This window comes from Hylobates moloch, unplaced genomic scaffold (genome assembly GCF_009828535.3).
Source record: "Hylobates moloch isolate HMO894 unplaced genomic scaffold, HMol_V3 SCAFFOLD_12, whole genome shotgun sequence".
Lineage (NCBI taxonomy): Eukaryota > Metazoa > Chordata > Mammalia > Primates > Hylobatidae > Hylobates > Hylobates moloch.
Window position 1 is genome coordinate 41,166,334 of NW_026652287.1, and position 16,236 is coordinate 41,182,569.

At 52.3% G+C, this 16,236-nt stretch overlaps 1 protein-coding gene across 1 annotated transcript in view; it reads right to left on the reverse strand.

Annotated features, from left to right (window-relative positions):
* FBN3 (fibrillin 3) overlaps positions 1-16,236 on the reverse strand; it is an 87,520-nt gene that overhangs the window by 42,930 nt on the left and 28,354 nt on the right. The window contains 13 exon segments of the mRNA XM_032171570.2: positions 749-874; positions 2,885-2,953; positions 3,942-4,103; positions 4,345-4,467; positions 5,559-5,681; positions 5,772-5,897; positions 6,363-6,485; positions 6,677-6,799; positions 10,204-10,329; positions 11,659-11,784; positions 12,153-12,275; positions 12,449-12,574; positions 13,863-13,988. Coding sequence (XP_032027461.1) covers positions 749-874; positions 2,885-2,953; positions 3,942-4,103; positions 4,345-4,467; positions 5,559-5,681; positions 5,772-5,897; positions 6,363-6,485; positions 6,677-6,799; positions 10,204-10,329; positions 11,659-11,784; positions 12,153-12,275; positions 12,449-12,574; positions 13,863-13,988 — 1,602 coding nt within the window.

A 16,236-nucleotide genomic window follows, 5' to 3' on the forward strand; every position in this document is an offset into this window, starting at 1 on the left:
GATCCTCCTGCCTCAGCCTCCCAAGTAGTTGGGATTACAGGCATGAGTCAGCATGCCCAGCTAGTTTTTTAATTTTTTGTAGAGACAAGGTCTTGCCATGTTGCCCAGGTTGGTCTTGAACTCCTGGCCTCAAGCAATCCTCCCACTTCAGCCTCCCAAAGTACTGGGATTACCAGTGTGAGCTGCCACGCACCCAGCCTTGAATTTCATATAATTTTCATGTGCCACAAAATGTTATTCTTCTTTTGGTTTTTTCAACCATTGAAAAAAGTGTAATAAAGTATTCTTAGCTAGCAGACAAAAATAGGTGGTGGAATATTAGCATGCTAAGAGTGATGTCACCAAAAATAGCAGAGTAGGGAACTCCAGGGCTCCATTCCTCCACAAAAGCAACTATTGAGCTGGCAAAACAGACAAAAATAAACTTTTGCAGAACTCTGGAATCCAGTCAAAAGCTTACAACACCCAGACAAAGAAATGGTGAAGAAAGAAGCTGCTGTATTTCATAAGGGAGTGTCGTGGCGTTTTAGAGGGCCTGCCTACCATCCCCCATGCCACAGATCCACAGCAGCCACGAACATCTTCAAAGCAGCAAGAGAGAACTGACAGGTCATGACAAAAGAGGAGGCAGGGGGCAGAAGCCTTTCCATGAGGCCTTCCCTCCTCTACCCTTGTGAGGCTTGGCAGGGCAGGAAGGCAGGGAGAGAGCGGAAGAGCCTGACCCACCCCAAAGAGAATCCATGCTCACCCTCACAGATGCGGGTGTGCTCACTGAGGTGGTAGCCAGGTGGGCACTCACACTGGAAACTGCCAAACGTGTTGACGCAGTCACCCCCCTGACACAGCCCTGGCAGCTCTTGGCACTCGTCGATGTCTGTCAGGAAGTAAGGAAGCCAAGCTTGGGAGCTAAACCCGTGCAGAGGACTTAAGGGGCACCCACACCATGCTCTGGGTTCTCCAGGGCCCTCTCGAGGATCCCCAAGTGCTGTCCATGACTGATAGACATTTGAAGGGTCTATCTTGACGGCTGGACACAGATTCTCTTGAGTTAATGTCACCCTAAATTCAACTCCATTCCCTTCATCTGTTAGTCCATTCTCCCATCCACCACATAGTTCCCTCTAGATAGAGAAATAGATAGTTTTCTTCCTCTAGATGGAGAATAGATAGTCTTCTCCAACCTCGTCACTCCCTATAGAAAGGATGGATGGGAGGATGGATGAATGGATGGATGAGTGGATGGATGAGTGGATGGATGCATGCATATGAAACAGTGGACAGGTAAATAAGCAAGTGGGTCAATGAATAAGATGATGAGTGAGTGGATGGATAGGAAGGTGGATGGATAGGTGAGTAGATAGGCAAATGAGTGAATGGGTGGATGAGTGAATGGGTGGATAAGTGGATGGGTGGATGGATGGATGGATGGATGGAGGATGGGGGATGAATGGATGAATAGATGGGAGATAGAAGATGGATGGAAGGGTGGATGAATGGGGGGAATAGAAAGGGAGTAGGGAACGGGTGGATGGGAAATGGGTGGATGGACGAGTGGATGGAGGGATGTATTGAGGATGGATGGGTGAATGGGGGATAGATGGATGGGAGAACAGATGGGCAGAAGAATGAGAGATAGGTGGGTGGGAGATGGATGGATGGGAGGGTGGAAAATAGGTTAATGGATGGATGAATGGGGACTAGATGAAGGATGGGGGATGGATGGATGAGTGAATGGATGGATACAAGGATAGCAGAGGGATGAGTGACGAATGGATGAATGGGTGGATGGAGCATGGTTGGATGGAAGGATGGAGGGATGGATGGAAGGATGGATGAATGGGAGGATGGATGAATGGGTAGATAAAGGATAGTTGGATGGAAGGAAGGATAGATGAATTGGTAGATGGAGGATGGCTGGGTGGAAGGATGGATGGATGGAAGGATGGAAGGATAAATGGACAGAAGGAGGGGGATGGATGAAAGGATGGATGAATGGAAGGGTGGGGGATAAATGGGTAAATGGAGATATAGAAGGATAGGAGAGGAATGAGTGGGGGGATGGATGAATGGGTAGATGGAGAATGGTTGGATGGGTGGAAGGGTGAATGGATGGAAGGATGAGTGGAAGGATAGATGAATAGATGGATGGTCGGGTGGAAGGATGGATGGATGGATGGATGGATGGATGGATGGATGGATGGATGAATGGATGGAAGGATGAGTGGAAGGATGGATGAATGGATGGATGGTCGGGTGGAAGGATGGACGGATGGATGGATGGAAGGATGAGTGGACAGAAAGATGGGGGATGGATGAAAGAATGAGGGATAAACGAAGGATGGGGAATGAATGGTTGACTAGATGGAGGGATAAAAGGATAAGAGAGGGATGAGTGGGGGATGGATGAATGGGTAGATGGAGGATGGTTGAATGGAAGTATGGAAGGAAGAATGGACGAATGGGTACATGGAGGATGGCTGGATGGAAGGATGTATGGATGTACAGATGGACGGAAAAAATGGGCAGAAGGATGGATGGATGGATGGATAGATGGATGGATGGATGGACGGATGGATGGATGGATGAAAGGATGGAAGGATGGGTGGATGGAAGGATAAATGGACAGAAGGATGGAGGGTGAATGGAACGATGGGGGACAAATGAAAAGATCAATAAACCAACAAGTGGAAGAAATGGCTGAAAGAACAGATAAAAAAAATTAAACACAAACTAAAAGCATAGTGCGATCCTGCTGCCCAGCCTCCAGGTGGAAAGATCTGCCCCATCCCAGGACAAAACTGCTCAACTCTGCACTTTGGTGAGGTGGGGATGAGACAAAAGTCAGTCTCTAGGCAGACAGATGGATGGTCTGCCAGGAACTCACCTTCCAGAATGACAGTGATGGGGTTAGGCCGGAAGCCCTCACCACCCGGGCACAGGGTTCTGTACTCAGCTGTAAAGGGAAACAGGCTCCTGTGAGGTGGGATATTGGGGCAAAGCTTAGGGGAAACAGGGGAGCAACAGCAGGAAGCCTGAAAAGGGCTCAAGAGCGGGCTCGCATACTTCTACTGTACTAACTACATCCCCATATCTCTTTAGCCTCTTAGGGCCAAGAGACTTTGGCCAGTCCTGGGGCTGCTTGTGTGTGTGTGTGTGTGCATGTGCGTGTGCATGCGTGTGTGTGTGTAAATGTGGGTTCCCATTCAACATGTGAGCAGAGTTACGTGGTAGTGGCTGGGGGTAGGAGGGAGAGAAGATTATTCCTTCTGATCCAAAACCAGATGCTAGTGTTAACTGCAAGTTTTCCCCACGCAAGGAAGACCTTGGACATTCACACACGCATACACCTGAATAGGTGGACATGTACCTCCCTGTTTCACACCTGAGGCCTTTGCACATACTGTTCTCACTGCATTGCACATCATTCCCCCTACTCTGCTAGGAAAACTCCTACACATCCTTCAAAACCTCACTCAAGCCTCCTCTCCTGGAAAGCCTTCCCCACAGCTTTCTCTTCCCCACAGCTTTCTCCTGAGCTATGGCTATGCCTTAAAGAAAACCCTTAGGACAGCTCTACTCTCATAGTCCTGAAACTGTTGCTTTAAGGGTGAGGGAGAAGCAGTGTGCAAAGGCTGTGGCTCATCCTTCTCTGAGTCCCCAGCCCCCAGCACATGACACAGAGGAACTCTCAGTGTTTGTTGACTGAGTGATCAAGTGACTAAAAATACAGAGAATTTACAGAAAGCAACCTTGGAGAGAGGCCCAGCCAATGAACTACCAAGAGTACGCTGTGTGACCCAGGACAAGCCCCTCTCCTTCCCCAGTTCTTGGTTTTCCTGTCGCCTAAGCCCCCCACCACCGCCATTAGCAGAGGTGACTCCCTAAGCTCCAGGGTCTCGGTGGCTCAGGTCACGGCGTTCAACTGCCCCGCAGGGACTCACTGGTGTTGGCCATAGGGCACAGCTCACAGGGATTGCCCCAAGCCCAGCCCAGGGAGCAACAGCAGGAAGCCCGGGTGACACCAACTCCAATCTCGGCACTGCAGAAAATGCCGCCATCCCCTCGGTCATGCGTCTCCAGGAAACAGTTCCCGGCCCGAGTGTCTGAACATGCAGAAAAGATGGTTAGTAGGTGTCAAGGGGAAAGCTGTATGTGTGCATGTACATGCATGTGTCTATTTCAACAGGTGACAAGGACAACCACTCTTGCAGGAGACCAGCAGATGTCCCGTTAGTCAGAAGCAGGTAGATTTGAACACGTTGACATCTGAGTTAACCCAGGGGGGCAATCCCACCCACCTCTGCTGACCCCAGAACCCTGATCTGGAGCTGAGCATGGACTCACCCACGCAGCCCACTCCACTGGGGTTCAGCTCAAAATCCTGGGGGCAGCTGCAGAGGTAGCTGCCGGGGGTGTTAATGCATAGGCCGTTGATGCAGTTTACTGGGTCTGCACACTCGTTGATGTCTGTGGGGAGGAGGCGCGGTCCTCATCAGGGAGCCCTCCCTCGGCCCCCCTTCCTCCTGGCTTCATTCTGGGAAGCTGTAGCCCTCGCTCAGGGTCAGCTCCTGGGCACCAGATTGTGGGACAATGTCATATCCTTCCCTGGGAAGAAACCTAAGGGGACAGGAGCCTCCAGTCTGTCCTGTCCCCTCCCAACCCCATTCCTTCTCCTGCTCTGTTCTGCATGGCAGAGTTTTGCTCATTGAACTCTACCTGCCCTGAGTTCCATGCAGTCAACATATGAAAACCATATCTATTTTATTTTCTTAATTTATTGATGTTTAAAGATAGGGTCTTGCTGTGTTGACCAGGCTGGAGTGCAGTTGTGCAACCACGGCTCACTGCGGCCTCAAACTCCTGGGCTCAAGCGATCCTTCTGCCTCAGCCTTTGGAGTAGCTGGGACTACAGGTATGTACCACAATGCCCAGCTAATTTTTTATTTATACTTTTTAGAGATGGGGTCTCACTATGTTGCTCAGGCTGATCTCCAACTCCTGGCCTCGAGTGATCCTCCCACCTCAGCCTCCCAAAGTGCTGAGATTATGGGCATGAGCCACCACACCCAGCCAAAACCCATATATAGAAAAAACTTTCAAACCATGGGTTAGCAAACTCCAACCTGTAGGCCGAATCCGGTCCACCACCTGTTTGTGTCAATAAAGTTTTATTGGTACAGGGGCCACATTCATTCATTTACATATTGCCTGTGGCTGCTTTTGAGCTACAATGGCAGAGTTGAATCATTATGACAGAGACTGACCGTGTGGCCTGCAAAGCCAAAAATATTTACCATCTGCCCATTTCTAAAACACACAGAGGTGGGAGACCCTTTCAGCAGCTAGGGTGGAGGGGCCACTTCAATCACTGAACTTATTCAGCAGGGGAACAGGAACGGGAAATGATGGGGACATCAGGCAAGGTGCCCCTCGCCCCCCAGCAAGACTGCAGGGGAGGATGCTTGAAAAGAGATCTGAGGGCAGCGAGGGAGTGAGCCATGTCCCCTGCCCCAACTCCTGCTCTCTCCTCTCCCCTTCCAGCCCAGATGACCTCACACCTGTGCAGTCGCCACCCCCTCGGTCCAGTTCGTAGCCACCATCGCAGATGCAGCGGAACATTCCAGGCAGGTTCTCACAGCTCCCAAACGCACAGAGGTTCCCTTGCGCACACTCGTCCACATCTGCGGGGACCCTGGGTCAGCCTGCCCCACCCAGAGTCTGTGGCGGGGACCCACCCACTCTGTCCTCTGCCCTACCGGGCCCAACCTCACCCTGGCAGGCCCGGTGGTCCTCGGTGGGGTCAAAGCCCATCTCACATTCACAGCGGTACCCGCCGGGCGCATTGAGGCACTGCCCGTTGTCACAGAGGTCCACGTTCTCGGCACATTCGTCCCTGTCTGAGGGGCCCCAAGATTCGGAGGGCTGGAGGCCGGTGGACCAGGACCCACACAGGGTGGGCGGGAGGCCCCAGTCACTGGAAAACTTTGCTGTCAGCCAGAGTCCCAGGCAAGTAGCCCTGGGGACTCAGTCCCTGACTCGGGGGTGGGAGGCGAGTGACCGAGGCAGGGACAGGGAGGGGAGAGGTGGTCTGGACTCTTGGACTCCAGAGAGGGGACCCAGTCTCTCTAGATCCAGGGAGGAGGGCAGCCAGGAAGGAAGTGTCCCATGCACTTAAGCGTTCAAGGGAGCCGTGGGCAGGCAGCAGCACCCCCTGGGCCAAGGACACAGCCTCTCCAGCACCCACGGAGCAGGCAATTGAGTCAGAAAGAGTCAGGAGGTCGAGTGACCATGGCGGCTACCGTGAATTCAGCCCCCGTGGCTGTCCCTCTAGGGCCCCTGCCCTCCCACCCCCCTAATCTCACCTTCGCAGGAGAAGCCATCCCCGGCAAAGCCCTGGCGGCAGGTGCAGCGGTAGGAGCCAGGGACATTGAGACAGTCACCTCTTGGGCTGCACCGGTGCTCCTGGGAGACGCATTCATCCAGGTCTGCAGGAGATGGAGCCCAGAACCCCCACCCCACGGTGTGTGCATTGGGTGGGGACAGAAGGGAGAAAGACCCACCAACACTCCAACCCTGACTGCCCCCCTGCAGACACCCCCGGATCCCGCCCTCCCACAGCCTTGCCCCCCACCTACCTCTTCTGCTTTGCCCCGACTCCCTGCCCCCAGGTACTCACCGTGACATTCGAAGCCATCCCCCACCCAGCCTGGCAGGCACCTACAGCTGAAACTCCCCAGGATGTTGAGACAAGAGGCGTGACTGTCACAGTTGTGTCCTCCAACCTCACATTCATCCACATCTAAAGGGAGAGGAGGCACAACGCCGAGACCCAGTCACAGAAGGAAAGACACGATGCAATAGCAGCTGAAAGGGCAGGGACTCTTCCTCTCTAGGGAAGAGCTGACCCAGCAAGCCGCCTCCCATTCACCTGGGGAGCTTCCATCTTTACCCAGAGCCCAAGAAGAAAACCCCGAAACCTAACAGACATGACTCTCAGCAGCCCCCAGAAATGGTCTGAAATAGCAGCATGAAAGACTTGGGGTAGATATTAAGAGTGACTGTCCAGCTGGGCGCAGTGGCTCACACCTGTAATCCCAGCACTTTGGGAGGCCAAGGTGGGTGGATCACGAGGTCAGGAGATCGAGACCATTCTGGCTAACGTGGTGAAACCCTGTCTCTACTAAAAATACAAAAAAAAATTAGCCAGGCGTGGTGGCAGGCACCTGTAGTCCCAGCTACGCGGGAGGCTGAGGCAGGAGAATGGCGTGAACCCAAGAGGCGGAGCTTGCAGTGAGCAGAGATCGCGCCACTGCACTCCAGCCTGGGCGACAGAGTGAGACTCCGTCTCAAAAAAATAAATACATAAAAAAATAAAAAAGTGACTGTCCGAATGAACACACCCCTTTTCCAAGCCAGGATTTCCCTGTCCACCAGCGTTTCCAATCCAGAGTCAATTATGCCTCACCCTTATGATCTCTGCCATGTTAAACCTTGGTGAGCTACTGTTACTAAACATTTCTTTACCACACTTCTGTTTTCCCTGACATAAATTGTGTTTTAAAAGACAATTTTGGATCAACATCAACAACCTCTAAGAAGTCACGGGCTTGATGCTCTGTTATGTAACATTTGTTTCTAATACACATTAAAATAACCATGTAACTGGAGTGGATAGAATTGTATCCCCTTAAAAGGTATGTTCAAGTCCTAAACCCTGAAACTCGTGAATGTGACCTTATTTGGAAACAGGGTCTTCATAGATGTAAGTAAGTTAAGATGAGGTCATCCCGGATTAGTGTAGGCTGCGATCCAGTGACTGGTGTTCTTCTAAGAAGGCTGTGTAGCCAGATGCAACGGCTTACACCTGTAATCCCAGCTACTTGGGAGGCCAAGGTGGGAGGATCACTTGAGGCAAGGAGTTTGAGACCAGGTGGGCAACATAGTGAGAACCTGTTTCTACAAAAACCCTTTTTTTTTTCTCCCTGAGGCATGGTTTCACTCTGTCACCCAGGCTGGAGTGCAGTGCAGTGGTGCAATCATAGCTCACTGCAGCCTGGATCTCCTGGTCTTAAGCAATCCTCAGCCTCCTGAGTAGCTAAGACTACAGGTGAGCGCCAGCACATCTGGCTAATTTTTAAAATTTTTGTCTCAAACTCCTGAGCTCAAGAATCCTTCCACCTCAACCTCCCAAAGTGCTGGCATTACAGAAATGAGTCACCACGCCTGATCACGTTTTAAAAAATTAGCCCAGCTTGGTAGCATGCACCTGTAGTCCCAGGCTGAGGCTGGGAGGATTGCTTGAACCCAGGAATTAAGGCTATGAACTAGTTCATGAGCTATGATCACACCACTGCACTATAGCCTGGGCAACACAGCCAGATCTTATCTTTACGAATTAGTTACTACTGGGTGCAGTGACTCATGCCTGTAATCCCAACAAATTGGGAGGCCGAGGTCTTGAGTCCAGGAGTTCAAGACCAACCCCGGCGACACAGTAAAACACTATCTCTACAAAAAAAAAAAAAAATTAGCTGAGTGTGGCGGTACGTGTGGGAGGCTGAGGTGGGAAGATCACCTGAGCCTGGAGAGGTGGAGGCTGCAGTGAGCTATGATTGTGTCACTGCACTCTAGCCTGGGAGACAGAGTGAGACACTATCTCACAATCAATCAATCAATCAATAATAAAATGTAAAAAATGAAAAATAAAAAAATAGATACACAGAGAGAAGAAGGCCATATGAAGATGGAGACAGACTCGAATGATGCATCTACAAGCTGAGGAACGCCAAGGAGGCATGGAACACGTTCTGCCTCTGAGCCCCCAAGAAGGTGCTAACTCTGCAGACACCTTGATTTCAGACTTCTGGCTTCCAGAACTATTATTCTAGAAGGAGAATAAATTTCTTTTTAATTATGAAAAATGTTTGTTTTTTTGAGATGGAGTTTTGCCCTGTGGCCCAAGCTGGAGTGCAGTGGTGCGATCTTGGCTCGCTGCAACCTCCGCCTCCTGGATTCAAGCGATTCTCCTGCCTCAGCCTCCCAAGTAGCTGGGATTACAGGCATGCGCCACCATACCCAGCTAATTTTGTATTTTTAGTAGAGATGGGGTTTTGCTATGTTGGCCAGGCTGGTCTCAAACTCCTGACCTCAGGTAATTCACCCACCTCAGCCCCCAAAGTGCTGGGATTACAGGTGTGAGCTACCCTGCCCAGGCTAATTTTTAAAATTTTTAATAGAGATGGGGTTGCTTCTCTATTAGTGTTGCCATATGGCCATGTTGTGATGTATCCATGTCACCCAGGCTAGTCTCGAACCCATGGGCTCAAGCAGTCCTCCCGCCTTGGCCTCCCAAAGTGCTGGGATTACAAGTGTGAGCCACTGCGCCACGCGGAGAATCAATTTACTTATTTTCCTTTTCTTTTTCTTTTTTCTTTTTTTTTTTTTTTTTTGAGATGGAGTCTGGCTCTGTCACCCAGGCTGGAGTGCAGTGGCTCGACCTCGGCTCACTGCAAGCTTTGCCTCCCAGGTTCACACCATTCTCCTGCCTCAGCCTCCTGAATTTACTTATTTTCTTTTGAGATGGGGTCTCACTCTGTTGCCCAGGCTAGAATGCAGTGGTGCTATCTTGGCTCACTGCCACCTCTGCCTCCCGGGTTCAAATGATTCTCCTGCCCCAGCCTCCCGAGTAGCTGGGATTACTATGCCTGGCTAATTTTTGTATTTTTAGTAGAGATGGGTTTCACCATGTTGACCAGGCTAGTCTCGAACTCCTGACCTCAGGTGATCTGCCCGCCTCAGCCTCCCAAAGTGCTGGGATTACAGGCATGAGCCACCGTGCCTGGCCCAGAGAATCAATTTCTAAGCCACCAATTGTGTGATCATTTGTTATGGCAGCCACAGGGAAGTAATACAGTCACTATTCAAATGTTTAAGTGTTCATCCCTGTATCGCATCAGATTATCAGGCATTCACGTTTCAGAAATGCTGCTGCAGACACTTGGGGCTTCCCCTCCTGAGCTGTTCAGGGGACCCCCAGGGCACCGTATAGGACTCTGTTCTTGCTTTAACACAAGAAGCCATCCGTGGAAATCTACGAGAATGAATTCTGGCTGTGCTCTGCCCTGAGGGATGGAAATAGACCCCATGATTCCCAAAATGGCCCCGGGGAGTCCCCTCTGCCTGCACCGCTGACCGCCGGCTCACCAGAGCAGCCCGTGGCCCCCTTCCTGACCATGTAGCCCAGCTGACAGTGGCAGACAAAGGAACCCTTCGTGTTCTCGCAGTCCCCATGGAGGCAGATGTGAGGGTTCAGGTCACACTCATCCACATCTGTTGGGGAAGAGACCATGAGGTGTGAGGACTGGGTGCAGGGGTGACAGGAGAGGAAGTAGGTGAGGGCGGGAGGGAGAGCACCAGCATTCCTGACTGTCCTGCCGCACAGGTCCTCTCTGCTAGGACTCTCTTTCTTTTCTCCAGGGGCAGGGAGCTCCCTGTATGTCCACTACTGGGCAATTGGGAGTGTTTTGTGAGCGTTTCACAGTGCACGTTCCAAGGAACACACCAGGAATGTGTTTCCAAAAGTATTTTATGGTCAAATATATTTAGAGAAGGCTGAGATCCACAAAGCTAACCAGGGTTTCCTCCTGCAGGACTTTTCAGAGCCTTTATGCCAATATGCACAGTGGATCTGCAACAGGGGCGTGGAGCAGACCACATTCCCTAAATGCATTTGTTCACAAGGCCCATCACTGAAGTGCTTGCTCTCTGAGACTCCTATAAACTGGAACCCTCTAAGCTCTTTAAGCTTCACTCAGTTTCTTGGCCGGGAGTTACATTGTTACTTCCTGGAACTTCCACACTCTGGCCTCAGCTTTGTCCTGATAGGGCACCCAGTACACATCTGCTCCCGAGGCCCCAGGGCAACCTGTAGCCAGATGAGGACTGCAATCGCCACCTTAGAGAACACAGTTCTGAGTCTCTTTCCTGCCTTGTCCACTGTCCTCTGCCAGAAACCCCTTTGTCTTCAGTGATCTTAAAGCACAGCCCTTGAATAGGACACAATCCTGATAGGTGTTGTGTATGTCGTATTAAACAAATGCCATTTAAAAGAGCAAGGTTTGGGGAATTCTGCTTCTATTATATAAATGGGATCTCGGCCGGGCGCGGTGGCTCACGCTTGTAATCCCAGCACTTTGGGAGGCTGAGGCGGGCGGATCACGAGGTCAGGAGATCGAGACCACGGTGAAACCCCGTCTCTACTGAAAATACAAAAAAAAAAAATTAGCCGGGTGTGGTGGCTGGTGCCTGTAGTCCCAGCTACTCGGAGAGGCTGAGGCAGGAGAATGGCGGGAACCCGGGAGGCAGAGCTTGCAGTGAGCCGAGATTGAGCCACTGCACTCCAGCCTGGGCGACAGAGCGAGACTCCGTCTCAAAAAAAAAAAAAAAAAAAAGGGATCTCATGGGCTTTGGAGAGCAGACTTGGGGTGCTAGGGACCCTTAAGTGGAGAAGCAAGTGCTGTTACAAAGCCTCATCTTCCTACCTGCGAATGGCAGGGGTGGGGCCTGGTGTTTGTCATGCCTATGTGCCATGTTGCGGAAGACCTGGTGTGTGAATTCTGACACCGCCTCCTCCACTCCTCCCCCGTCCCGGCTCCTCACCGACACATGTCTTCATGTCTGGCGTGGCCATGAAGCCATCATAGCACAGGCAGTGGTGACCCCCCGGCATGTTGGTGCAGTGGCCTTGGTCACAAACACGGGGGTTCTCTTCACACTCGTCCACGTCTGGGGGAGCAGGGTTGGGGACTGTGCTTAGCTTTGCCCTGATAGACCACCCAGTACATACCTGCTCCCCGGGCCCCAGGACGACCGTAGCCAGGTGAGGACAGCGATGGTCACTCAAGTAGTCTGGGGGCACTCAAGCAGTTCTGAGGTTCTTTTCCACCTTATTCACCCTCCTTTGCAAAAACCCCAGGGGTTCTCCCACAGGGTGAGCAGCCTGCCTGGGGCCAGGACCACAGGCCAGGCAGGGGGTGCCTCGGGTCTGGCTGGCTTCACTATGCTGTGCTGGGCTCTGGGCCAGCGTAGGACCCGGCCAACACCTCCTCCTCACCCTCCACACCAGGCAGTGGGAAGAAGTTGTGCCCACCTACCTGCACATGCCCTTCCGTCGGGCATCAGCAAGTAGCCCTGCCCACAGCTGCACTGGTAGCTGCCCTCAGTGTTAATACAGTGCACGTCACACCCACCATTCCGGACCCGGCATTCGTTGATGTCTGCAGGATGCAGGGCAGACAGGGGCTGGGGCTGGGGGGAGGGGGTCCAGCATGGGGAGGGGGCTGGTTTGGGGGTGGGAGCAGAGTGGAGTTGAGGTGAGGACAGGAGGGGCTGCCACTATGGCTGGGGCTGTGGTTGGTGCCCAGGGGCCAGCAGGTGGGCACAGTCTCACCCACACAGCCCTGGCGGTCAGGTGTGCCCTGGAAGCCAGCATGGCAGGAGCACTGGAAGGCACCGATGACATTGACACACTGGCCGTGGGGACACAGGCCATCCCTCAAGGAGCACTCGTTGATGTCTGTGGGGGAGTGCAGGTGAAAGACAGTCCTGTGCCCCATTTGCCATCTGTGTGACCATGAGACACACTGGGGCACACACGCATGCTAAGGAGCTCACACTGCCAGCATTGGCACAGCCCCACATGTGGCTGTCCATACACTCGCATTCACTCACATGCAAATACACTCATTCTCCTATAAACACAGACACCCAGATACACACCCCACGTGCACGTTCACACAGACTCACAAACACACCCTGGTACCCACTCACGTGTGAACACACTCGCCCTTGACAGACACACACAGGCACACTCAGATACACACTCACACTCAGGTGCACACTCCTAAATTCACAATACACCTGATATCCACTTGCACACAAATACACTCACCCATGTGTAAATACACATCCACACCCAGGGGCACACTCACACCCATGTGTGCACACACATACAAACACACCCATGTACACACTCACACAGACACATAAACACACCCTCAAACATACCTGTCCTTGTGCAAACACACATCCACACCCAGACACCCACATCCAGAGGTACACCCACACAGACTCACTCACAAACACATCCTTACACCCACTCACACACAAACACACCTCTCTTTATAAACATGCATTTGCATCCAACTACACAACACATTCTTTTGCATACACACACACAGACTTATGTACAAACACACCCACTCAGAAATTAGCCAGGCATGGTGGTGCATGCCTGTAGTCCCACCTACTTGGGAGGCTGAGGTGGGAGGATCACCTGAGCCCAGGAGGTGGAGGCTGCAGTGAGCTGTGATCGTGCCACTGCACCCCAGCCTGGACAACAGACTGGGACCCTGTCTCAAACAAAACAAAATGAAACACACCTACGCACATGCAAACACACTTGCCCTTGGTAGATACATTCATAACCAAATACACACTCAAACCCTCTTGTGTGTTCACACAGATGCAAACACACACTCACACCTACTCACATGCAAACATTCCCCCATGTACAGACACACACACAGTCACCCAAACGCACAAACGCTTGCCCTTGTACAGACACTCACACATGTGCGTGTTCATCTAGACACACAAACATACTCCCGCCATCTTGCATATAAACCCACTTACACACACAGGTACACACTGACACACACTTGCACACTCACACAGGTATGGCCTCAGAAAGACAGATACAGCTGCCCACCCTCTCACTCATCCAGCCCATATTCACCAGACGCCCACTCACTTTCACGCACATGGGCTCACACTCACACTTGCACACCCAGATGCACACTCACCCTCACAGGCAGTGCCCTCAGCCGTCAGCTCATGCCCAGGGGGACACTGGCACTTGTAGCTCCCATCCGTGTTGGCGCAAGTGCCTCCCCGACAGAGCAGCGGGTCCCTTGCACACTCGTCCACGTCTGAAGGTTTGTGTGGAAAGAGAGAGCGGGCGTGAAGGTGCTGATGCAGGGAAGGGGCGATGAGGCTCATGCCGGCTTCTCCCTGCCACCTCCCCTGCCCCCTTCACCCCAGCGGGAGCCAGGAGAGCCTGGAGGCTCCGGGCTGGGATGACCTAGGGGAGTGGGGTCTGCACCAGAAGCAGAGACCAGCCAGATGGGGAGGGAGGCTGAGATTCTCAGAAGAACAAAGGCCATGAAGCTGACACTCTTGGGGCCACTAGAAAAGGCGCTAAGAAGCCCTCCTCCACTCCCTGCAGGACACGCCAGAAAGCTGAGGCTCAGTCCCGCCAGGACTCAGGGCAGGGAGCAGGCAGCCTCGCCATGGCCTCATCACTCTTCAGCCACAGAGGCATCCTTCCATCCCTCAGGCCCACCCCAGGGCCTTTGCACATGCTGTTCTCCAGTGTCTTCACCCTGTTCACCCCACTCCATTCTTTCTTTCTTTCCTTTTGTTGTTGTTGTTGTTGTTGCTGTTGTTGTTTTTGAGATGGAGTCTCGCTCTGTCACCCAGGCTGGAGTGCAGTGGAACGATCTCGGCTCACTGCAACCTCCGCCTCCTGGGTTCATGCAATTCTCCTGCCTCAGCCTCCCAAGTAGCTGGGATTACAGGTGTGCATCACCAAGCCCAGCTAATTTTTGTGTTTTTAGTAGAGACAGCGTTTCACCATGTTGGCCAGGCTGGTCTCAAAATCCTGACCTCAAGTGATTCACCTGCCTCAGCCTCCCAAATTGCTGGCATTACAGGTGTGAGCCACCGAGCCCAGCCTTTTTTGTTTTTTTTTTTTAAGACAGATTTTCACACTGTTACCCAGGCTGGAGTGCAGTGACACGATCACAGCTCCCTGCAGACTCCACCTCCCGGGTTCAAACTATCCTCCCACCTCAGCCTCCTGAGTAGCTGGGACTACAGGCAGGCACCACCACGCCCGGCTAATTTTTAAATTTTGTGTAGAGACGGGGCCTCTCTATGTTGACCAAGCTGGTCTTGAACTCCTGGCCTCAAGCAATCCTGTCTTGGCCATCTCTCATCAGATCATGTGGCCCTTTTAAGGGCTTCTGACAGTGGCAATTTTGCATTTTTTTCTTTTCTTTTCCTTTCTTTTTCTTTCTTTCTTTTTTTTTTTTTTTTTAAATTTGGAGACAGAGTCTCGCTTTGTCACCCAGGCTGGAGTGCAGTGGTGCGATCTTGGCTCACTGCAACCTCCACCTCCTGGGTTCAAGCAATTCTCCTGCCTCAGCTTCCTGAGTAGCTGGAACTACGGGCACACGCCACCACACCCAGCTAATTTTTTGTATTTTAGTAGAGATGGGGTTTCACCATGTTGCCCAGGCTGGTTTCGAACTCCTGAACTCAGGCAATCTGCCCACCTCAGCCTCCCAAAGTGCTGGGATTACAGGCATGAGCCACTGTGCCTGGCTTTTTCCCCTTCCTTCCTTCCTTCCTTCCTTCTCTCCTTCCTTCCTTCCTTCCTTTTTTTGTTAGGGTCTCACTCTGTCACCCAGGCTGGAGTGCAAAAGTGCGATCATGGTTCACTGCAGCCTCAACCTCCTGGGCTCAAAGGATCCTCCCTTCTCAGCCTCCCGAGTAGCACACGCCACCATGCCTAGCTAATTTTTAAAAAATTTTGTAGTGACAGAGTCTTGTTATGTTGCCCAGGCTGGCCTCGAACTCGTGGACTCAAGCGATCCTACGGCCTCAGCCTCTCAAAGTGCTGGGACTACAGGCGAGGGCCACTGCACCCAGCCCAATTTCGCATTTCCTCAGCGATTCATGTTATTCATGTCTGTCTTTCTGTTAGGCTGTGAGCTCCAGGGAAAGAGGGCTCCCTGGAGTGCCTCTAGCTCAGAGGATGCATGTGAAATGCTCATCAAATGAGTAACAAAGTCAATGATGGGGACAAGAGGCCTTGTAACTGGCAGTATTTCCCAGGCTTCTCTGAGGGGCCCTGTCCTCTACCCAAGCTACACACCCTCCCTGGGAGACCTCACCCACCCCAGTGTGCTGGCCACCCCCAGGTCTCAGCCCCCAGGTCTCTCTCCTAAGACAAGGCCTCATGGAGCCCAGAGTCACTGTAACCCAGCTAATTTCAGCTCCTCCCTCCTCCTGCCCCCTCCATCCACGTCCACACAGCAACAGCCGTCCCCACCCTCCCTCTCCTCAATGCCCACCCTGCCCAGGGCGCCCACCACACCCCTGCCTGGCAGTCAC